Raw genomic sequence first — 25,313 nt, 5'->3', positions numbered from 1 at the left:
GAGGAGAAAGGGAACCAAATGTATTTAAAGAAGACCAGAAAGTTATTTTCATGAAACAACAAAATGTGAATTCAAAAAGTATGAAGGAGTATCGTAAAGTAATAATTATCATCCATAAGTTGCTATGGAATATTAATGAAATTTTGTCATAATTGATCCCTAATTGCATGATGTTGAGAAAATCAGCTCATTTATTTTTGTGCCAGAAGCGACTAAAGTGTAAGATGGAGAGGATTGAGGCTCGCAGCATGATAAATAGTGACCAGCAAATTCATGATGAGATTATGGTGGTATATGGAAATGATTGCCCATCTTATGACACTATTTTGAGGTGGAAAAGGAATTTCCAAACTGGTCACATGTCTCTCACAGATGAGCCAAGACTGGAAGATCATCACTGACGGACAATGCATCCAAAGTGAAGAAAACTGAGTGTTTAATCCTGGAAGACAAACAAGCAGCCATCCAAATGATCATGACTGAAACTGGTCTCAGTTATAGTGGTATGTGGGAAATTATTCATAACGAACTGCATGTCTAAAGTGTCTGTACACTGGGTTCCACGTTTGCTAACCCCTTTCCAGAAACTAAACACGGCGTGACCTTTCAAGTCAGATGTTGATGCTGTTGGTACAGGATGAACAGGATTTTTTTGGTCATCTGGTAACCAAGGATGAATCTTGGACCCATCAGTATGATCCAGAGACCAAAATCATGGGCATGGAGTGGAGTGGAAGCAAGTTGATTCCCCTCCCCCCCAAAATGGCAAAGGTGCAAAGATCAGCAGGGAATTTCATGCTCTCATTTTTTTGGGACTGTCATGGAGTCATTCTCACAGATTACATTGCAAAGGGACAAACCATCACTGGCACATACTACAGCAATCTTCTGGACAAGTTGCAAGATGTTCTGAAAAAGAAATGTCACGGTATGCTCTCCAGAGGCATTCGTCTCTTACCCAACAGTGCACCAGCTCACTTATCTCAAGTTCGAGTTAATAAAGCAAGGGCATGTGTCTTTGAGATTTTACAGCATCCGCCTTACTCTCCCGACCTCACACCAAGTGACTTTTTCTTGTTCCCAGAAATGAAAAATCTGTTGCGGGGTCACCGATTTGACAACACAAATCATATCATTCATGAAGTGGAAGAGTGGTTTAAGGCACAATCTGCCTTACAATAACGGTATTTGGAGGGTCAAGAAATGCTGTGAAAAATGTGCAAATCTGGTTGGTGACTATGTAGAGAAAAATTAACAACTACAAATCAAAAGTAACTTTGTCAATTTTTTTTAAAAGTGATAAGTAAAACTTTATGATACCCTCTCATAGAAGGCTTGAAATTGATTCATGACACAAAGAAAACTCTGTCCTTTATCCAGTATCATCTTTTCTAAAAAAAATCCACTTCTCTGTAGAAACCATTATTTTCACATAGCTATGCTAAATTAGGCCTAAAGACATTAAAGGTACCAGATACCATCTGATCTTGGAAGCTAAGCAAGGGCAGCTTTGGTTAGTACTTGGATGGAAGACTGACAATGAATACCAGTTGCTGTAGGCTGTATTTGGGAGGCAGGAACTGGCAAGACTACCTCTGAGGATTCCTTGAAAGTCATGGGGTCACCATAAGTCAACAGGTGACTTGAAGGTTCATATACACACATGCAAAATTAACATGTGGGCATACACATCCTGGAAAATATTGCATATGTTTAAACAACTCCTTGCAGAGAAAAGAAAGGAAATGACAATATAATCAGCAAAGAAGTATATTACACATGATTCATAGCATTTTGAAACAATCTGGTATTTTCAGGTGTTTTTGTTTCCATAAGCCCCAACCAGTATGTCCAAAGGTCAGGAATGCTGGGAGCTGTAGTCCATAATGTATGGAGGACACCATGTTGGGGAAGGCTGATGTATATTATAGAGAATATAGAGAAAATCTGTCACAGATGTGTTATGGCAAATATTAAATCATATTAACTTTGAGGCACTAGGGAAACAGTACATTCAGGCATCCCAGATGAAATGCAGAAAAACATTCTGTTTACAGTATAAATGCTCCACTGTAAAGCAATTTTGTCTAGTATCTAAACATTAAAATCATGGTCACAGATTTCAAGCTTCTCTTCTTCACAGACAATTTCTTACCTTGCATTAGGAGTGAGGCTATGCAAAACATGTGTGAGAGAGCTCAAAACCAAAGACCCAGACTGTTTTATCAACAGGGAGTTCTCAAATGATGTTTCTTCTATGTAAGGGCTGTAAGTAGTTGTTTCATACCACAACCAATTATACATGCTTTGTTTCGCCTGATCCCACACTATATCAACAAAAGACAAATAAAAGTAAAGAAAGAACAAAAAGTACTAAGATTTTGGAAGCAGGGAGAATACTTTCCACAAACTGATTTATCAGATACTATTTTAAAGAGTTGAATTTATCATTGTTTTCTGTAGTAAAAGCAAAAAAAAAGACAAAAACAAAACAAAAAACCTTCATACATACAAAAGGGTGATCCAAAAAGAATGGTGCAAAACTGACTAAAGAACAGCTTTATTTTTTCACCATTCATTTTGAAAGAATTTCTTTACATGACACCTGTGCTATTCTTTCAACTGGACCTATGATATAAATTCAACAATAGTAACTTGTCTACACTACGTTAAAGTCAGCAATGAACAGCTACTTCTAATATTTTAATATGTTTATTTAATAATCGATATTCTGTCCAACCACTGTGTTCTGCAATTTACTAGATCAGGCCTAGAATCATTTATATCCTAAATTGGACTACAAGAGCTTTGTAAATTTGCTCATGCCTTAAAGTACAAGAGGTTTTTTTAAAAGATAAAACCTACTTCCAACTTGATGGTGTAACTATGATCCTAAATCTGGTTTCTCTGTTGTTTGAATTCAAGACGTAACAGGAAAACAGTTTTAGCACAAACTGTGTTTTTAAAACATCTTTAAACTAGTTTCAGATGCTAGTTTGTTCACCCAAAGACAGCCATGGTTTGTGAATAATTTCCATTTCTTGCATTTTACTGCATGTTCAAGGATTCCAACTGTGGTCTCATTTAGAAAATTATGTAATAAAATCAGTAGTTTGACCTAATTTAGATGTAATGCAAAACCAGGGTTAAGCATTGCACTGGAATGCAGCCATACTGTGCATTACACTTAGACAGGATATTCTAGACAGGTTAGCTTTTAAGACACCTTTTATACAAAGACACACAGTTCTGAAAGATCCGAATACTCACTGAGTGGTGCATTAATATGATCAATGGAGGCGATGAAGTAGACATTGGGAAGAGATGACAACTGTGCTAAGATTTGTTGGCTTTTATCTCCTCTCAGCATTTGGCTGTCCAGGTTATGAATAAGCAAATATAGCTCCAAAGAAGGATCTGGGAAAAGAGAAGTGCCAATAGATCCCCCCCCCCCCAAAAAAAAGTGTCAAGAAAAATTCTTGGTAATGCTGACAAGCTCTCTGTGGCTCCCCTCTGGAGAATAAAGTAACAGTTGTTGTTACTGTTGTCTAGGATATATGTTACAAAATCAATGTTTTTCATTCTGAAAGTGTGGTGTTTTGTTTGTTTTGACGGTTTAGAACTCAAGCTTTTGTGCGCATGCACTGTTTTGGATTCTTCAAGGTTTAGCCTAGCATTGGGATAGTTTTTAAGTAGTTTTGTATGGAAAACTGCACATATTCTAAATCAATGGTTCTAAAACTCTGGTTCTCCAGATGTTTGGGACTTCACATCCCAGAATTCCTGAGCATTGGCCATCATTGCTGTTAACTGCTGTCAAGTTGACTTCAATTTATGGCAATGCTATATATGAGACACTTCCAAGTCACCCAAGTCAGGTCTTGCAGACCCAGGGCTGTGACTCCTTTGGTTAAGTCTATCTATCTGCAGTGTGGTCTTCCTCTTTTCCTACTGCTTTCTACCTTACCAAGCATTATTGCCTTTTCTAGTGAATCATGTCTTCTCATTAAATGTCTAAACTATGATAGTCTCAGTTTACTCATTTTGGTTGCTAGGGAGAATTCAAGTTTGATTGGCTCTGGGACCCATTTATTTGTCTTTTTAGCAGTCCATGTAATCCATAAGAATTTTTTCTCCAGCATACATTTCAAATGAATTCCTATTAGCTTTCTTTAATGTCCAAGTTTCACAACCATATACAGAAATAGGTTATCTGATGGCATGGACAATTCTAACTTTAAAATTCAATGTTATATCTTTACACTTCAGGATCTTGTTTGGTTCCTTCACAGGTGCCCTTTTGAGTCCAAATCTTCTGATTTCTTAGCTGCATTCTTCATTCTGGCTAATGACGGAGACAATGTATGGAAAATCTCTAACTATTTCAATGTCTTTATTGTCTAAAGTTGTGTAAATCATCTGTGGGAGTCATTTTTTTTCCACATTCAACTGTAAACCTGTCTTTGCACTTTCTTCCTTGACTTTCTTCAATAACTTTTCCAAGTCACTGCTATTTTCTGCCTGAAGTATGGTATTATCTGCATATTCGAAACTGTTGATGTTCCTTACTCTTGTGCACTGGTCATACTGGTTACGATTTCTAGCTGAATCCTGAAGTTCAAAACATTTGGAAGACCAGAATTTGAAAACCACTGCTCTTAAAGTACTGGACTTCATAGCTTCTGATTGGTTAACTGGATACATATGGTTGCCATGGGTCATTTGCTCACTTCCAAACAGCTTTATAGCTTCATTATTTTATGTGGCCAATATGTGCTTTTGTTCCTGAGGTCATTCTTATATGGATTAACCTTATTCTGGTGACATCATTCTTATATGGATTAACCACAGCTAACACCTTTTTGCTTTTATTTTGTACTGTTTCATCAATCCCAAAGAACAATAAAGATACAGTTATTCTCTTTCTTCAACCTTTGCAAATCATCTGATTCATACCCTGTATCCATTTGTATGTTGTCCATGAACTGCTTTGGTATTATGTCCACTGTTATGATTTAAGTTTACTAGCCTAAAACTCTGGACCAGAAGGGCATTTAGAATTTTAGAGTATTTTGTTCAGGTCTGTATTCCCTCAGACCCAACCAGAGTTAGACTGTATAAGGTAGTGAATTAGCTACTTTGCAGGGTAATTGTTAAATCCAGAGTTACCTATTTGCTCCAAACGGTCCTGTGCATAGCTGAGCCAGATCATAACAATCCATTTAAGTGTCCCAGAACCCAGGATCTACAACTGTTTAACAAATACTACATGTACTCTGATCATTAAAAATAAAGTATTAATCTATATAAAAAAGTTTTAATCTATACTGTAAAATATCTTGCATCAGAAGCAATCCAAAGGCCCACTCATTTATTTCAAAACTTATTTCTTTACTTGCACAGTGACTGTAAATAAAACAGCAAATGAGTTTCTAAACTTAATTGTTCTTGGTTGCATATCCAACTGTATCCCTCAGCGGAACTGATTTTCTCATCCCCTGGACATACCCTAATTTTGCTCTGTATTAATAAGAGAGTCTTCAGAGAGCTGATGTGGTTGCATGGCAGAAGTGAAGGGAAAGGCAGGCGGCATGACTACAAGCCCACACACACTATTTCTTTTCTCCCAGTTTGGGACACAAGGCAGCATTGTCAATGCTCAGCTTAAATAAAACATGTACACTTGTTCAGTGGCAGAAAAATTGGTGCTGAATTCATTAATATCCAGCTTTTCTCCCTTATGAACCCAAAACTACTGGAAATGGATGCTTGGCTACCAAACCTAGCTCTAATTTGTAGATCGCTAAATACCTCAAAGGTGCAGATCCCATCCGATCTTGGAAAATAAGCAGGGTCAGCTCTCATTAGTCCTTGGAAGGGAGACCATCAATGAATACGAGATGCTGCAGGCTATATTTTCAGAAGAAGGAACTGGTGAAACCACCTCTAAGTATTCCTAGCCTAAGAAAACCCTGGGAACCAGTGTGGCATAGTGGTTTGAGAATTGGACTACAACTCTGGAGACCAGGGTTCAATTCCCACCTCCACCATGAAAGTCACTGGGTAACTTTGGGCAAGTTACACTCTCTCAGTCTTAGAGGATGGCAATGGCAAACTCCCTCTGAAGAAATGTGCCAAGAAAATCCCAAAGTTCACCATAAATTAAAAATGACTTCAAGGCACACAACAACAAGAAAATCCTATGAAATTCATGAGCAGGGGTAGGCAATCTTTTTGAGTCAGGGGCCGGGTTGCTGTCCCTCAGACAACTGGGGGGCTGAACCCCAAAAATAAATAATTAAATAATTTTTAAAAAATTAAATATATAAATAAACCAGGACAAATGTAGGACAAAATTTTCAAATGGAAGACACTTTTTTTTAAAAAATGGAGGACACGTGAAAAAAATTGCTGATTTTTTAAAAAATGTTAATATAAATGCATGTTTCTGAGGCTTCTATAGACAATTGCCCCCCAAAGGCCCCAGCGGCAATCGGTGGCAGGACCGGGCTGGGGCCGGTCCCAAGGCCTCGCCGGGCCGCATCCAGCCCGCGGGCCGCAGGTTGCCTACCCCTGTTCATGAGGTTGCCATAGGTCAACAGCTGACCTAAAAGCACATACGCCAATATGTCAAAGTCTATTGTAGCAGGTTCCATGAATAATAATGTTCTATTGCCTCAAAGCTGAATTACCTGTGAGCACCATCAATGCATTTGAATTTGCAGCTAAACATAAAGCAGCCGATGATTTGATTTAACCAAGTTTTTAAAAATACACACCAGAATTAAAATTTCTAGGATGCTTATCTATTTTCATTACCTTCTTTAAATCTTTTCATGATTAAATCCAACTGATCCTGAGGGCTGCGAAAAGAACCCATGTAATCCAGCACCTCCTCTGTAATGGAATTCAGAATCTAGCACAGAAAAATAACAGATCAACATCTTTTTTAGGACTTTTAAAAATATATATATCACAGATCTTCGATAAAAACTAAGGCTAGGTTAAAAACAAAACTAACTATTTTGGCTGTTTTGAACACATTATGAAAGTCCTGCACTAAAAACAACATGAAAAGAAAATAATCCATACATACAATGCCCAGAAATGCTTTCCAGATACAAATTATGTTAAAATGGGAAACAGTCCTTATGTTCTGCTTCTTTCATAGTATAGCTATATTTCATCCTGTTTAATTAAACTTCCCTCTCCTAAAACTTGGGCGGTATGGATATGCTTGCTACAAACAGTCCCCCACCCAATTAAAACAACCTGCCACTAGGAATAACAAACCATGTAACATGATACAAACCTAGTGAAAAGAACCAACTACAAACTCAAATGCCAACTCTCTTCCCACATCTGCAGCAGCAAAATCACTACCCCTAACAATGTCACGCAAAACAGCAAATATTTCCTTATCTTCTAATGTGATATATGATATATGGAAGCTTCTAATGAAATATGGGTCAACAATGCTCATGTACATTCAACAAAGGATACACATTGAGAAACCTTTGACCTCAGAAATTGCAAGATTTGAAACAAACACACACACACAGAGTTCCAGAACATTTCAGTCTTCCAGTGCCTTAGTGACGACTTCAAAGTGGCTATCATGAAAAAGAATTTTCAGAGATTATAGAGAGTAATGGAGTGCCAACAAGTTCTAGGCTATCATTAAAGTTTTAAATCAGCATACTGATTGCTTATGATTACCTGAATTAACTGTCTAACCTGCCAGAATGTGTGTGCTATCAGTAAAAATTCTGGTATGACCAATGTTCATTAAACCTTTAAGATGTCAGAAGACTCTTTGTGGTGTTTTCTACAATGGGAACAGCCAACATGGTGTGGTGGCTTGAGCGCTGAGACAATAACTCTGGAGATCATGATTCCAATCCCTACTCAGCCATGAAAACCCACTAGGTGACCTTAAGCAAGTCACTTTTAGCCTCACAAGGACACAAAGCCAAACCTCCTTCTGAACAAATCATAACAAGAAAATCCTGTCATAGGTTGCCTTGGGGTCACCACAAATCAAAAACAACTTGAAGGCACACAACAGCAAAAAAATGGGGCAATTATTTTGGCAACAGGACTTTTTGTTGCTTTATAAGATCAAGAAACTTCAAAGGGAGATAAGAATGAGAAAATGCTGTGTTCTGAGTAACAGATGCTTGTCACATCACATGGGTTAACTGTCTTGCCTATTGCTAGGACTCCAAAATGCATACTGCAGGATGTTTATGTTTTCTGAATGGCTACTTTTAATAATGCAATTGTCACTGCCAGTATTTCTTCCATCTAAACTCACTCTGATCTTAATATCAACATCCTGTTCAAAATAATGCACTGTAAATATCCCTCAACCTCTAGATTGTGATCCAGGCATGTGAGAAAGTGAGTTGCATTCCATAAAAACCCATGCCACTATTATTATTTATTATTATTAGCATTTATTTATGTACTGTACTGCAATCTGGAGTCTAGTGCACTTTTATCTACCATTTCTGTGCCTTTGATTTTAGTGTTTTCTCTTTTATATGCTGTTACCCGCCTTGATCCAACACAGGGCGAGGCGGGTTATAAATAAATACTATTATTATTATTATTATTATTATTATTATTATTATTATTATTATTAATCTGTACTGCAACATTCTCAAATTTCTCTGAAAGTATGAATGAATTCTCATTTTTCTTTTTGCTTACCGATTTTACAGTAATGCTGGGAAAGAATCCATTCACAACAATATGAACAGAGTTCTGAAGAAGAGCGATGCGGAAATTCTCTAAAAGATCTTTCTTTGAGCCTAATCCATATAGCACAATATTGAATCCCAAGCTGTAAGAAAAAGAAAAATCTGAGGCTTGCATATCACCACATGCAGATATTTATGCAACACTGAAAGGATGTTGAAATGAGCCCACCTTCTATGCCAATTATTTGCTCGTTTTTCCTTATTTATTTGTTTGTTTTTCCTTATGTCAAAAGCAGTGTATTGAGTGCAAGAGAAACACACACTACAATATTCTGAATATAATCCAACTTTGTCTTCAATACATTTTAACTGGGAAAAGAACACAACAGTTTGCTTATGGATCTAGGATCTATTTCATACTGTGTGCTTTTCTGCTGAAGAGAAACACTGAACTATAGAGCAGAACCTCAAGAAATCCTTTGTATGTGCTAACACAGGAAATATTTTATGCTTACTTACAAAAGGGTTACCCACTTATGCAAATCTCATTTCCTGAAAATGCATTAACTATATACTATGGAGAAAAGGGGGGACGGGGCGGCGGCAATGAAAACAAGCCTACCTATGAAATAATTATTTAATTTAAATTATTCTATCAGAACAAATATTACAACATCCTACAGAAACATATGGGATACCTACTGCAATTGCAACATCCACTTATAAAAGAGTGTTTCATGTTGCTTAGTTAATACTTCACGTTCAGCAGCAAAAGCGACAGGTACTTTGTTTAAGAGGTTTCGCAGGGACTCCTGGATAAAGAAAGGGAAAATAGCCTTTTGATTTATGCTCATGAAATACTTAATTACAAATGATTAATACTGTTCTTGGTTTTAATCCAGTTGAGGCTTCTTCTTACCAAAGGGAGAGGGAGAAGTCTTCCAACAGTCCCTCTTCTTTTCTGTATCCAGTTAAATTTATGCAGATATGCTACCTGTCTGAAAATATCTACCCATCTGAAAATATCAGTAAAATTGATATGAAAGATACGCTCTTACAAGGCCCAAATAAATTAAAATACAGGCCTTCACACGGTGCCTAAGACATAAAACTAAGTGATAGGCAAGTCTCCCCAAGAAGGCATTCCAAAAGAATATTGGGGGGAAATCCTATGAAATACCTCTCTTTTGGAACCTTCAGGTCAAGGTTTTTAAGACAGAACATATGAAGATTTTAACATACAAGTAAGACATTTCACAGCATTTTTGTATATTGTAGATGTGTAAAATACTCAGAAGAAAAAGACATTTTTGCCCCAGTGGTTATTAAGAGTAACAATACAAGACCTGTTGTGTTCCTTTGGTGATCTCTGGTGTAATTTGAAGATTTTAGCAGCAGGTATCCTACATCTGCTTTCCTTCTGACCTGATACTCTATTGTGCTTAACCTTTTCACCTCTCCCTTCAGAGGACTGACACAGACAGCCTGATACAAAACTAAGAGATATCTGTACTTTTGAGGCCACAATCTCATGTGATTGCTGACAAAAAATTCCACTGAACAGATTAAGTCTTCCTTCTAATATGCATAGAGCTGTTACATACATTTCAGAAATTTGCCAGTAGAATATTTTTGTATACTAAATTATAAATGAAAAGTTCTGCCTTGTAAAAGGAGTAAAATGAGTTTGGATTCAGTGAGGAAGTATTGCATATATTGCAATTAATTTCCCCCTTTTAATAAACTGCAAAAATACATAGGTTTTCTCCCCACAGAAAGATTAAAACCAGTTAACTGGACCAAGAGTTGAAATTGACAAGATACATTACACAACCTGATCTCAGTTTAGTAATCCAGACACATTATTCTGAACTACCGCAGCTTCCAAAGAATCTCCAAAAGCAACCCCAAGTACAATGTTTGGTAGCCCCAATGGATTGCTACCAAGGCAAAGGTCACAGATACCTTCCTGAGATCGACCTGCATTTAGCACATCAGCCTAAGGAGCTGGAAGGCAGTACATCTCATAGAAGCTACAAGCCCCCAAACTGTGCTACTAACACCCAATTCCAATCCTAGCACCAATACCCAAATCAGACAACTCCACACTAACTGTAGTTCTATAATGCTAAGACTGAGCTTCCATTTCATAATCATGCCAATGAACTGTTACATGGATCTGTAATTGGTTGACCGGCCAAACCCAAAGGGTGCTCAACAATGGCTCCTTTTCATCCTGGAGAGAAGTGACCAGTGGGGTCCCACAGGGCTCTGTCCTGGGCCCAGTGCTATTCAACATCTTTATCAATGACCTGGATGACAGAATTGGGAGCATACTTATCAAATTTGCAGATGACACCAAATTAGGGGGAATAGCTAATACCCCAGAGGACAGGATCAAGATTCAAAATGACCTGAATAGACTAGAAAGCTGGGCCAAAGCTAACAAAATGAAATTCAACACGGAGAAATGTAAGGTATTGCACTTAGGGCGGAAAAATAAAATGCACAGATATAGGATGGGTGACACCTGGCTGAATGAAACTACGTGTGAAAGGGATCTAGGAGTCCAAGTAGACCACAAGTTGAACATGAGTGAACAGTGTGATGCGGCAGCTAAAAAGGCCAATGCTATTTTAGGCTGCATCAATAGAAGTATAGTGTCTAGATCAAGAGAAGTAATAGTGCCACTGTACTGTATTCTGCTCTGGTCAGGCCCCACCTAAAATATTGTGTCCAGTTCTGGGCACCACAATTCAGAAAGGACATTGAGAAACTGGAGCGTGTCCAAAGGAGGGCGACAAAAATGGTGAAGGGTCTGGAAACCATGTCCTATGAGGAACGACTTAGGGAGCTGGGGATGTTTAGCCTGGAGAAGAGAAGGTTAAGAGGTGATATGATAGCCCTGTTTAAATTTTGAAAGGATGTCATATTGAGGAGGGAGCAAGCTTGTTTTCTGCTGCTCCAGAGAACAGGACCCGGAACAATGGATGCAAGCTACAGGAAATGAGATTCCACCTGAACATTAGGAGGAACTTCCTGACAGTAAGGGCTGTTCGACAGTGGAATGCACTCCCTCGGAGGGTGATAGAGTCTCCTTCCTTGGAGGTCTTTAAACAGAGGCTGGATGGCCATCTGTCAGGGATGCTTTGATTTGGATTTCCTGCATGGCAGGGGGTTGGACTGGATGGCCCTAGTGGTCTCTTCCAACTCTATGATTCTATGATTCTATGATTCTATGAAATGGGAAAGAAATTAGTGTGTCTAGCATTCTATGGCCTAAATCTGGTTGCTATTCCCAAAAAGAGCAAGATAATGAGATCAATGGAAATTTTTTATATATTGATTTACAAATTCCCATTGATTCAATGAATCTACTGCAGCTGTTAATTATATTTCAGCATGGGGGAGTGGGTTTGAGTATTGAACTACAACTTTGGAAATGAGAGTTAAATTCCCCACTCAGCCATGCAAACCCACTGGCAAGTCACACACTCTCAGCCCCAGAAAACACCATGACAGGTTCACCATAAATTGGAAACAACTTGAAGGGACACAACAACAAAGCTGTTAATTGTTTTTAACCACCTTCATAACTATTTAAAGTAATACTACCTTACACTTAAATTATTGCCTTTCCTCATTCAAAATATTTTAACAGGATGCTGGACAACATGAAACAATAGTACAGTGGAACCTCGCCTTACATGGGGGATCTTTTCCGGACCCCCCCCCCCACGTTAGGCGAACTCCGCCTATGCTGGAGTCCCATTCATTTGAACGGGGCTCATGCATGCGGGGCGCCCCACGTGCCGCCCCTTGCACCCCAAATCATGTATAACGCAGGCACACTGTACTCCATTCTCCCTAAAACCAGTTTTTCTACTGATCACATCTTATAACTGAAACTATACCCTTAGTAGCCTTTTTCTTCATTTATTTTTAATGCCAGCACTTGCAAACTCAAACTGTGTCAGTACCATTAAACGTGGCCCTGACAACAAGCCTAGTGAAAACTGCAAACATGCTATGTGAGGCAGACAGCAATAATACACACATATTGTTTCGTGGCACATACTACACCTGATCCAGTTTTTTCTTCTCCAGCTTCTGAAGTGTTCGATCAGAGGTTAAAACTTTGGAACTGCTGTGTGCTTCAAAATATTCTTCTACCGAATTGCTCTGATAAGAAACACATATACAAGAACTATCATGTATTCTCCACCAATAACGTTAAACAGTAAGCAAATTGGTGGCTTAGTTTCCTTAATGTAGACTAGTGACTAATTGCAGAACTGGTTTGGCAAGGGCATAATAAATGATAATATGATAGAAAAAGAGATGAAAAGAAAATATTTTACAGGCACCAGGTATAATTAAAACATGTACTGTCAATATGTAGAATAGTGCCTTTGCATCTCTTGCACAATGTAATTAAGCATGCTTGTCTTCATGTTGCCTTTGAATGAACACAGATTTTTGTTTTTCACTTTGGCTGAATTTCAGTGTAAGGAATGCAATTGTAAATATGTGTTCGTTAAAGTCACACTTAGGGAAGCTATGACAGAATCCAGTAACCCTTGCACTACTGTTACTTTGATGTCAAAAACAGTAAAAAAATATACACTTTTAAAACAATTTTTTAAAAAAGGCAAGTCTTCTCATATGCTGAAATCATATCTGGAAATAAATGGCATTGTACATAGTGGAACTTGCTTCTGATCACAATATATATTTTACTATGTAAATCTGATATTCTATCAAATGTTTAGGCAAGCCAATGGTAATACAACAGAAAGAGTATTCCCAATGTAACCTTTTCAACAAGTGCATGATAAATTTGTCTTCAGAGTTAAACCTAGAATGTCAAAACATTTAAAGTAAATTTCCACAATACTTTCTATTCTAAACATTTTCTATCCGAGACCGAACTGTATTTTTAAAAAGTTTCAGTGTCAGTAGCATTAACTACATTGATTTTAAAGGGCAAAATCCAAAATACACATCACTATTATATCTTTATGAGACCAACCAAAAGCCTCAAATCTATTACACTAGCTTTACAAACTGGCTGGCTTTTTCAAGCAAAGTTGTTAAAAATCATACAGGAGAATATTGTGATAGGATCAGTATCACAGGCATACACTTTGACACCTTTAGGGTTTAGATCTCAAGGGAGTAATTTGTTGCTAATTTGTTGCTAACAACAATTTTATTACCTGCCTTTTACTGCCTTTGTCTCCAGTCCTTACACAGTCAAGAAGGGATAGGGCTTCCATCTGCATCAACCCTCCTTTGAAATCACCTGAAATATCAACTTAAGCAAACACTTCAAACAAGATGCAACATTGTGAGTCTGATACTTGTCACTTTTCCTCTTCTGTATGACTTTTAACATCTTTACCTGATAAGTGAACTTTGAAAGCTAACATAATGCATTTTGTACCTTTTGGTTGACCTCATAAAGGTATCACAACAATATGTATTTTGGACTGAATCATATTTTTCTGCATGGCCAACATGCCTATCCTGAAATATATATTTTTACAAGGCATGACTTCCTATTAATTTTCCTATGGCAATAAATTGAACTCTATCCACACTCACAGGAATGTTTTGCTTAAGTTTCTTAGCTGGTGTTTCTTCATTAGGGAGAGCAGAAGTTGTTTGAGGTGTGGCTGGACAAAAAGCTGCATCACCAGCTTTGCTACAGCTATCTTCCTCCTCTTCATCAGAACATGAAGCAGAATAATCACTTTCACTATCAGAGCACATGTTCAACCCTGAAAAGGAAAGGATTGTGAAGAAGTTTTATTTGTATTGCAATTTTTATTCCCATGTCTTCCTGTTATTGCAATTCGTGTTGTACACCACTTTGATCATTGGAAAAGCGGTTAACAAATAAATTTTATTTTATTATTATTATTATTATTATTATTATTAAGAAGTAGTAAAGAATATCAGTTGCTGCTGTTTCAATGGCCTGCTTAAGGTCATACTCTGTGGAAAACAGGATGCTGGATTAGATATGCCTTCAATGTAATCCACAGTTCCTATGTTCTTAAAAGTTTTTTTCTCATAAAAAAAAAACTTCCTGTACACTGTATCCTCCACAACAGAGATTACACACACACACACACACACATAGAGCTTAGACTGGATATATTAGATAAGAAAATGCCCTTTAGCTAAACAGCTTCTGTAGAACACTACTGTTCTGCTTACTGAAACTGGAGGAATAGATGTAGTTGCAGGCAATAATGTCTATCTGAAACAAAGACGATATTATCTACTGCAGTCTTTGCCCATATTGGTGTAGAAAAGGAACTAAACAGATAAAGAATATTATGTAATAAATCAATACTCAATCATAACAGAAGTAGTTTCAGTCTTAAAATAAGATAAGTGGGCAAAGATTTTAGAATTAATTAAAGACAACAAATTAAAGGAAGTCATTCAGAGACAATGGGATCTTGTAGCACCTTTAAGACTGTGCAGAAGAAGTTGTAGCAGTTAGTCTCAAAGGTGTTACAAAATCCCGTTGCATGAAGGAAGTTCTGATTGCACCTGTCAAAGCGAACAGTGAAATAAACTGATATATCCTGGTTAACATCTTCCTGGATGGACTCCACAACTCCAACCTAACCAGTTGGATGGAAAGCCCACATCCTATTTTTGATGTTCCCAATTCAACACAATTGCAAATCACATTATACCCAATTATACTCACTGGCAGTCTGCACAACTGAGTAAGATTTGGTAACAGTTAATCAGCAATAAGTAGTATGAAACCTGACACAACATAGTAGCATCGTGAAAGATGCCCCATACATTGGGTTTACAATTAAAACGCCATTCTGAACTCTCCTTCATGGAAACACTCTAAGACTAAATATAAGAATGAATTCTCATAATGTCACCAAACTATATTAACTAGAATTTATTGTAAATGTTATCCCTTACCTGTAATTCTCTTCCTGAGTCTGTAAGGTGTTTTTGATACACACTTGTTCTTTCTGCTCTGCTAACAAAAACAGGAATATTAGTCATGTTGTCAAATAAAGTCTCTTTTGTTTAAATGTTGTGCTTTCTAATCATGTAGCTGTCAAAACTACAAAATGAATTTATTTGGCAATATCTAGTTGTGAAATCTCACACTGTGTGATCTATACAGTAATAAAGGCCACTTAGGAACCCAATTTGTATGTATCTTAAAAGATACATTTTTGCCATTGTGTACATTAGCTGATACCAGACTTAGAGGTGTCATATACCATTTTCAGATTGGTATAAGATGGAACTTATATTTAAACGTATACCAAAGACTAGATGATACTGGAAATCAGTAAATGATGTACACTGTTGTAGTGTCCTGTTACACCAGTGTTTGTACTTATGTGGTCATCATGGAAGAAATATTCAGGACAGTAACTGTAAAACTGCAGCAGGATAGTATCCAGGAACCTCTGCCTTCTGATTGGGCATGGGGATCATCCTTAACAGCTCAAATTGAGATTGCACTAGCAGCAAAAGTGTAGCCCCAGCAAAATTGAACAGAATCTTAACCATTTTTCCTGAGAAAAAAATTGGCAGTTTTCATAGTTCTGTGCGTCTACTGCTATTCTGGAATACATAACGTACACTTAAAGATTGCAGCTAAAATCCAGCAGCCATACATCAACCTGTGCTTTATGGATCGCAGTAAAGACTTTGATTGTGTAAATCATCAAAAAGTAAGACTTGCTTTTAAAGAAATGGGTGCGCCACAACATTCCACTGTCCTAATGTGTAACCTGTACTCAGGACAAGAGGCTACCTCCGGACAGAATAAAGAGAAATAGAATGGTTTCCAATTGGCAAGGGGATTAGGCAAGGCATTTTATCATACTATTTAACTTGTATGCTGAACATATCATATGTAAAGCAGAATTAATCTTGGAGGAAGGAGGTGTAAAATTGCAGGAAGGAGCATCAGCAATTTAAGACATGCAGTTGACACCATACTATTAGCAGAAAATAGCAAAGATTTGGAAAGACAAGGAAGAAAGTGCAAAGGCAGATTGACAGCTGAACATGAAGAAAACAAAAGTAATGACGACAGATAATTTACATAGTTTTAAAGTAGGCAATGATGACACTGAAACAATTTTTCAATACCTTGGCTCATTCCAAGTAGAATGGAGACTGCAGTCAAGAAATCAGAAGAAAACTAGAACTTTGAAGGGAAGTTGTGTAGGAACTAGACAAGATCCTGAAGTGTAAAGATATATCATTGAATACTAAAGTTAGGATGGACCATGGTTTCTATATATGATTATGGAAGCTGGACAGTGAAGAAAGCTCATTTGAATTCTGAAGCTGAAGGGGAGTTCTATGGATACCATGGACTGTTGGAAATAAAAATAAATGGGACCTAGAACAAATCAAGTCTAAACTCTCCCTAGAAACCAAATTAAGTAAGGTGAGGCTGTTGTATTTTATCCATATCATGAGAACACATGACTCACTAGAAAAGACAATAATGCCTGTTATACAATTATAGAAAAGTAGAAAGCAGTAGAAAAAGAGGAAGACCATATCCGAGTCGGATAGATTTGATCAAGAAAGATACAGCCCTGATTCTGTAAGAGCTAAGTAGAGCAGTTAATGATAGAGTGACTTAGAGGTCTCATATTCATAGGGAGACTGCTAGCCTGACTGCAGTTAACAACAGTAGCCATATAATCAGTAAAACCTCTCCTTAAAAGAGCAAAATTAATGAGAAAGTGTCTGCCTGAATAAAAATAAACACTGAACTAAAGAAAGAATAGAAAGAATTTGTCAGATATGTTCAGAAAAAAAGGTTACAGAGTTCAGGTTTCACCAGCCAAGGCAAGCTCTGTCCTTGGTACCCTCCAGACAGTAGTTGAAGAACAGCCAGAGGAGAGCTACTGATTTTAAGGCTTGGAGAAATCATATAACAGTTCTGGATCATGATAAATCCAAATTGATAGCTGGTTCTAATTTAACATTTTCTTTAAAATCTGTGACATCAATTTTATTAAGTTATAGATAAACTAAGGGCCAAAAAGGCAGCTCTGAAGGGACAGCTTGACACCACCCCTTTGATCGCTGGATTGGGGCCACAGTAACCACAGGCCGTGGCCCCTATCTTACTTTTTCCAGCCCAAAAAGAAGTGACAGAAAGCCATTCCTTTTTGAGCTGGCAAAATGCTGACTTTTCTGCCACCACTGCAGCTTTGTAGTGCTCCTGCAGTGTGCGGCGTATAAACGCTATGCCACTAGAGTGCCACACTGCTGCCCTCTGTGTGGTCAGTTTCATGGTGGCTTCCTACTGGCTTGGGGGCATGCGTCCTCTAAACACACCCCCAACCACCAGAAAGCTACCACAAGAGCAACTGAAAGCATTTGAAACTGGCTGGAAATAAAAGCATTTTACTGAATATCACAACCAATATAAAAGTTCAGAGCACATCTGACAGGCCTATTTAAGGCTATTAGCAAATGTGCCTGGCATCATATGAGATGCAGTAGCCCTTCCTCTGATACACCTAAGCCTCCAAGCAAAGTTATATAACTATACAGTGTGCCCTTGCCTTATGCAGGGAATCCTTTCTGGACCCCCCCTCCCCCACATAAAGCAAATAGTGTGTGCGCTCGAGCCCCACTGAAAATAATATGGCTCGTACACGTTGCACAGTGTGGCACACAAGCGCGCCATTGTTATTTCCATCACACAGCTTTCACACATTATGCTCATATTACCTTGAAACTATGGCTACTGGGAAGCCTAAGCATGGCCTCCAGCCCCATGAGAAAGGTTTGCCCAATCGATTACGATGACAGAGGATCCTACACAGTAGAGGGGAAGTGAGGGCTTTATAAATCTGCCCCTTAGTATAGTCCCCCAAGGTTTTAAACTGTTTGAATTGGAAACCTATGCATTGATAAGAAAAGTGACCAAAGATGATACTCCAGGTTTCAAACAAATAATGAATCTTTTTTAAAAACTAAAGAGCCCAATAATAATTATATCTTAATTCTATAATAAATCAGAAGGAAAAAGGTTCTCTTCTCATTCTGAATGCAACAAGAGTCAATCTTTTGATCAACCCAAAATTATTACTCACCTCTTCCTGGTCCTTGCCTGACGCAAAACATTCTGAAAATTAAACAAAAAATGTGTCACAAATGGATGACACCTACAAACATTAGCTTTTGTTTATTAATTCCTAAACTATTATCACATAGCTATTGCACACCTTGGAGGACATTCAAATTAGTTGAACCAATGATGATTTGTTCACTTTCTGTACATGTGACAAAATCTTCATTGTACCTTTTTGTAAAATAATTTTGAAGGCAGTTATACTGACTATTTTGTATGACTATAACTCCATGCCTAACTCTTTGAGCCTGTGTCTTTAAAGTGCACTTCTGCCTGAATTTTACTTTTCTAAATTATTTGTTGCATACTATTTCAGAAGTAGCAGCAATGATTATTATAATGATGCCATAGTCTTTCATGAATAAACATCTACTTTTTTTCAAATGCTTTTGAATCTTATCTGTATTGTCCAAGATTATCTCAGTTAAATGTGATCTCCTAGACAAAATAGGTAAAGGTAAAAGTTTCCCTTTAGACAAGGTTGTCAAGTTGTGTCCAACTGAACGGGGCAGTGCTCATCCCCATTACTAAGCCAAAGAACCAGCATTGTCAAAGACAAGTCTGTAGTCATATGTTCAGCATGACTGCATAGAACACTGTTACCGTCCCACGAAAGTGATAACTATTTATCTACTTGCACTTTTACATGCTTTTGAACTGCTAGGTGAGCAGAAACTGGGACTAGTGATGGGAGCAAACTTCATCATGTGGTGATTGGGCCTTGAACTGCTGAACTGCCAATCTTGCAGTCGTCATAGTCGGCAACTTAACCGCTGAGTCACCGCGTCCTTTTTGTAACTCCTCAGCAGAAACAGCAAATCTATAGAATCAGGCTATAATTTTGTTTAAATTACTGGAAAGCAATTCCCTAATCTGAGTCATTCACTAAAAATATTCAGCAATTTATTTACTTTTTAAAATATCTTATTTCAGTATAACTTACTCTTGCTGCTTGCTTCCTTCTCAGGCTTCGTCCAACTGTCATTTATTACATTTCTTCCAGGCTGATGAGCTAGCTCAGAGGCTTTTGAGGCAAAAGATACACAGACACACACACACGTTAATGCAATATAAGGACAGGTTGCTTACCTGTAACTGTATTTCTTCGAGTGGTCATCTGCGAATACATACAAATGGGTTGTACTGCGCCTGCGCAGTGCCTTCGGAAACTTCTGGAATCACTAGGCAAAGTACACTTTGCAACATATTGAAACTTTTTGGCGGTAACCCCGCCCATCCCCTATAAAACCTCCGTTCCCGCTCTTTTCCCCAGTTCCGCACTTTTTCCGCCGTGAAGGCGAGAAGAGAATGAGCCAATGTGAGCAGGACACTGAGGGGAGGATGGGCGGGATTTGTATGTATTCGCAGATGACCACTCGAAGAAATACAGTTACAGGTAAGCAACCTGTCCTTCTTCTTCGTGGTCTCTGCGAATCATACAAATGGGTTGAGACTGGCAAGCTAAGGTCAGTGGAGGTGGGAGTGTCATGATAACTGAGAAATATCATTACCAATAATCAATAAAGATAACTGACAACAGTGTATGAGAAATTGTTTTGTTTATAACTTGGAAAAAATTCCCACCTGAAAAACCAGTCCAAACGAGGACCTCCAGTACATTTAACAAGAGTCCCTGGAGAGTAAATGGTTTAAAGCATCAGGCAACACAGTGTCCTATTTAGTGTAGTCCTGATAGCAACACAGCCTTCCCAAAAGCTGCATCCCTCCTGGCTCTTGTATCCAACCGATAGTGTCTAATAAAGCTTAAAGGTTGAGACCACACAGCAGCCTTGCAAATGTCCTCTAAAGGAATACCAGATAGGAAGGCCGAAGATGCCGCTATCGCCCTCGTGGCATGGGAACGAACCCTGTCTGGGCAAGGTTTACCCAAGAGTTCGTAGGATAGGACAACAGTCTTAGAAACCCATTTAGAGAGTCTCTGAGCCGATACCGGCAGTCCCTTCTTTGGTGCAGAATAACACTGGAACAGTCTCTCCGAGCGGCTCGAGTCCTTAGTTCTATCCAGATAGAAGGCTAGAGCCCTACGAACGTCCAGGGTATGGAGGGACCGCTCGGTCTCGGTAGTCGGATTCGGGGCCAGGGTAGGTAGCACAATGTCCTGGCACATATGGAAGGCAGACACCACTTTAGGTAAAAAGGTAATATCTGTCCTGAGGACCACCTTGTCAAGGTGGAACCTGATGAAAGGCTGGTCTCGACGCAAAGCACAAAGTTCGCCCGCACGGCGGGCAGACGTAATGGCCACCAAGAACACTGTTTTCCAGGTTAGCAGTCTAATGTCTGTGGTGGCCAAGGGTTCGAAGGGTTTAGACTGTAAAGCCCTTAACACCGTTTCGAGGTTCCAAGCCGGAGTCGGTAGGGACGTTTGAGGATATAAGTTTTTACATCCCCTCAAAAATTGTTTGACAAGGGGGTCCTTGAAAAAAGAAGGCTTGCCGTTGAACTGAAAGGAAGAACAAATCGCGGACAGGTAGCATTTAACCGATGTGAGGCAAAGACCCGCATCTATCAGGGACATCAGGAATTCCAAGATTACTGGTGTAGAGACTTGGGCTAAAGTAAGGTGTTTATCCGATAAGAAACGGAGAAATCTGTTCCACTTTAGCCTATAAGATTTCTGGGTGGCCGGTTTCCGGGCGGCCAGAATGACGTTCTGTACCGAGGTCGGTAATCGAGCTAGGGACGGATCCTCCAAGCCACCAAGGGAAGAGTCTCGATGTCGGGGTGCCGAACCCGTCCCCCCTGAACCGTGAGGAGATCTGGTCTGGGCTCGAGCCGGAGAAAGTTGGCTCGAGAGAGGTGAAGCAGACAAGGAAACCACGGCTGTCCTGGCCACCAAGGTGTGATCAGGATCGCGTTGGCTGCATCCGAAGTCATCTTGGAGACCGTCCTGGTGATTAGCGGGAAGGGGGGAAATGCGTATAGCGCTATCCCCGACCACTGGAACCCGAATGCATCTCCGAGGGAGTTGTCGTCTGGCATCCGGGAGCAGAACTGGGGACAATGAGAGTTGTACACGGTCGCAAACAGGTCTATCTGTGGGGTTCCCCACCGAGCAAAGAGATCGTGTACAGTGTCCGGGTGGAGCCTCCACTCGTGACACGACGAGGGGGACCTGCTGAGCAGATCTGCCTGGGAGTTCTGAATGCCCGGTAGGTGTACCGCTTGGATCAAGACGTCTCGGGCAATGCACCAGTCCCATAGACGGAGCGTAATGTCGAGGAGGGTGCGTGACCTTGTGCCTCCTTGTTTGTTCAGGTAGTACATCACCGTAGTGTTGTCTGTCCTGAGCTGAACGACCTTTCCCGACAAGGAGGACTCGAAGGCTTTTAAGGCTTTTTCCACCGCCAACAGTTCTAACGCGTTGATGTGGAGCGCCCTCTCGTCTGGAGACCAAATGCCCTTGGCCCACAAGTCTAGGGTGTAGGCTCCCCAACCTTCTTCGGATGCATCTGTAGTCAGTACCATCTGTGGCTGGGGGAGCGAAAATGGCATACCGACGCAAACGTTCCGGTAGTCGAGCCACCAATGGAGGGAGCGTGCGACTGATCTTGGAACGGTGAATCTGCGGGATGGAGGGTCTCTTTCGGGGTCGAATGCCGACAGGAACCAAGACTGCAGTGGACGGGATCGAAGTCTCGCCCAGGGGGTGACGAAAGTCGTCGATGCCATGTGGCCCAAGGCCACCTGGATGTCTCTTGCTGGAACACGCCTTCGGGCGGTGCACTTGTTGACGGCTCGAACCAGGGCCCGGAAGCGATCCGAAGGTAGGTATGCTGTACAGCTGTTTGAATCGAGGATGGAGCCGATGAATCTTATTTGTTTGGTGGGAAACAACTGGGATTTTTCGAGGTTGACCACCAGCCCGAGGTTCTGCAGGAGTTCGAGAGCCTCCGAGATGTGACCCAGCAGTTCCTGACGCGACGGGGCCACAAAAAGCCAGTCGTCCAGGTAAGGGAAGACCCTCATGCCGCGGCTGTGGAGGTATGATATCACCGGTGCCATGCATTTGGTGAAGACGCGAGGAGCTGTAGATAGGCCAAAGGGCAGGACGTTGTATCTGTAAGCGTTCGTGCCGACGGCGAACGCCAGAAACCTGCGGTGGGACTCTCGGATGCTGACATGGAAGTAGGCGTCCTTCAAGTCAATCGTTGCAAACCACAGGTCTTGCTGTAACAGAGGCAAAATAGAAGCAAGTGTTACCATCCGGAAACGCCGATAAGAGAGATAAGCATTTAATTGCCTAAGGTCCAAAATAGGCCTGATTCCTCCATCAGGCTTTGGGACTGTGAAATAGCGGGAAAAAAAAGCATCTGGGGCAGTCGACGGGGTCGACAGGGGAGATGGCGCCTTTGGCGAGAAGGGTGCGTACTTCGTCGAGAAGGGTGTCTGAGGGGGGTGTGGACAGGACAGCTCCTGTTGTTGGGAGCTCTTCAAATTCAAGGGCATAACCCCTACAGACGATGGTGAGGGCCCAAGAATTGGCAGTAATTGTGGCCCAGGTGTCAAAAAAGGGCCTCAGTCTGTCCAGGAAGGAAGGGACGGAAGGAACGACGGAGTACGCTGAGTCCCATCAGTTTCTCTTCTTTGTTTGGTCTGAATCCTGCCTCCTGTAATTCTTTTTGTACTTGGGCCCCGATCGGCGGCCTGAGGAGGAGGAAGACTGGGACGGAAAGCGCTGCCTGGATTGGTCCTGGCGTTGGAACGGCCGGTCTTGTTGGTAAGGTCTTTGGCCCTGACCATACCACTGACGGACTGCAGTGAAGCGCTTGCGAGAAGATGACTGAGGGGAGGAGGACATACCGTGTTTCCTTGCGGCGGTTCTCATCCTGTATTTAAAATTGAGCTTTTCATCGGTCTCGCGATGGAAGAGGCCGTCCTCATCAAAGGGCATGTCTTCGATGGTCGAGCGAGAGTTTTGATTTAAATCCGAAGACCTTAACCAGGCATGCCTGTGGAGAGCAATGGCGGCCGCCATTGCTTTTGCTGAGCAGTCGGTACTGTGTCTAGCAGAGGTGATGAGCCAGCCGCCGATCGAGTGGGCTTCGTCCCTGACATTTGAAAGGATGACTTGTGAGTCGTCTGGCAAATCCGGAATCAAGGGGGAGATTTTCTCCATAAGCCACTGAATATAACCGCCCATACAGGCGTTATAATTCGCCACTCTCATGCCCAGCGCGGAAGAGAAGTAGGCCTTCTTAGCTAAGGCATCAATCTTCTTAGCCTCCTTATCGGAAGGCATCAAGGAGGCCTTTGGAGTGTAAGAACGTTGAGAGCCCTCAACAATGGCCGAGTTCTGTTTAGGATGGTTGAATAACCAGGAAGGATTGGCTGGTGAGATCCTGTAGAGGGACTCAACCTTCCTATTGTTGGATGCTGTTGAAGCAGGTGCTTCCCATGAACGTCTGGCCAATTTCTCTAATGAAGGCAAAAGGGGTATAGCAGGTGGAGTAGGGACCTTGCCATGGACCCGTCTCTCGATAGGGTCCGATGCTTCCTCCTCCGTCTGGGAAGTTTTGATGTCAAGGGCATTGGTCATCTTAATGATGTGCTCCGTAAAGGTGCGGACATCGTCAGAGGGTGAAACCGCACCGGGCTGGGCAAAGTCCTGATTTACCGACTGGTAATCGTCGTCCCTAGATGAGAGAGAGTCTCCTCTTGGGCGGTAGGGAGCCTGGGAAGGTGTGTCGTCGTCTGATTCAAGGTTGACCACCTCCGGCTCGACGATGGATCGTGCATGATGGGGTGAAAACGTTGACGCCCTGGAAGGTCTGGAGGAAGCTCTCGGTCTATGCCTACGGTCTCGATGCTCGAGGAAGGAGTCGACATCCTCCTGAGGAACTAGCCTGTAGTATCTGCCCGTCTCGGAGTCATAGTAGAATTCGGGCTGCGGCTCTCTAGATGGCGAGGGAGAGGTCACTCGACGTGTGCGAGTGGGCATCGGGGTGGGAGATCGGCGACCATCCCAGGAACCAGCCGGAGAAGAGGGTTCCAACAGTAGCTGAGTGGCATCTTCCGAGGTGTGACGGAAGGTCGGTAGGGGCTTAGACCCCATAGCAGGCGTCTTGGGGGCCGAGCTTTTCTTGGCCACCAGGCGAGGGTCCGACGGGCGGGGGTCGACATTCGGTGGTCTACGGTCGACCTCCAAGCGCCTGTGGACTATGTCTGAGCCGACTCGGGGAGATCCCTCCCGGTCACGGTCCAAGGAACGGCGCCTCTTGGACATTTGGCCAGCATCCAAAGAAGAAGAACGAGGTCTCTTAGATGAAGAAGAGGCTCCCGTCTGTGCCGGAGATTTATCTCGCACCGAAGATGATGCCTTTGTATTTGATGATTTCGGAGTGGAACCCGACTTCGATGTGGAAGAAGTGGGCGCCCTCGGGGCAGAGGACTTCGAGGCGGAACCCTTCTGGGCGCTC

At 41.0% G+C, this 25,313-nt stretch overlaps 1 protein-coding gene across 3 annotated transcripts in view; it reads right to left on the bottom strand.

The window, feature by feature from the left end:
• The window catches only part of ORC2 (origin recognition complex subunit 2), a 41,080-nt gene that overhangs the window by 5,715 nt on the left and 10,052 nt on the right, over positions 1–25,313 (bottom strand). Inside the window, exons 6-16 of one of the 3 annotated variants that reach the window (XM_042476804.1) lie at positions 19,817–19,897; positions 18,836–18,867; positions 15,669–15,729; positions 14,313–14,488; positions 12,789–12,887; positions 9,408–9,517; positions 8,716–8,848; positions 6,820–6,916; positions 3,271–3,417; positions 2,156–2,327; positions 5–1,915 (exon numbers count right to left, since the gene is read on the bottom strand). In XM_042476804.1, the coding sequence (XP_042332738.1) occupies positions 1,774–1,915; positions 2,156–2,327; positions 3,271–3,417; positions 6,820–6,916; positions 8,716–8,848; positions 9,408–9,517; positions 12,789–12,887; positions 14,313–14,488; positions 15,669–15,729; positions 18,836–18,867; positions 19,817–19,897 (1,250 nt within the window). In that variant the 3' untranslated portion in view covers positions 5–1,773. Of the gene's footprint in view, positions 1–4; positions 1,916–2,155; positions 2,328–3,270; positions 3,418–6,819; positions 6,917–8,715; positions 8,849–9,407; positions 9,518–12,788; positions 12,888–14,312; positions 14,489–15,668; positions 15,730–18,835; positions 18,868–19,816; positions 19,898–25,313 lie in introns of those variants that run through there. The other 2 variants (XM_042476787.1, XM_042476794.1) reach the window with 2 other exon arrangements.

This window comes from Sceloporus undulatus, chromosome 1 (genome assembly GCF_019175285.1).
Source record: "Sceloporus undulatus isolate JIND9_A2432 ecotype Alabama chromosome 1, SceUnd_v1.1, whole genome shotgun sequence".
NCBI classification, from domain to species: domain Eukaryota; kingdom Metazoa; phylum Chordata; class Lepidosauria; order Squamata; family Phrynosomatidae; genus Sceloporus; species Sceloporus undulatus.
This window is presented reverse-complemented; position numbering and strand designations above follow the sequence as displayed.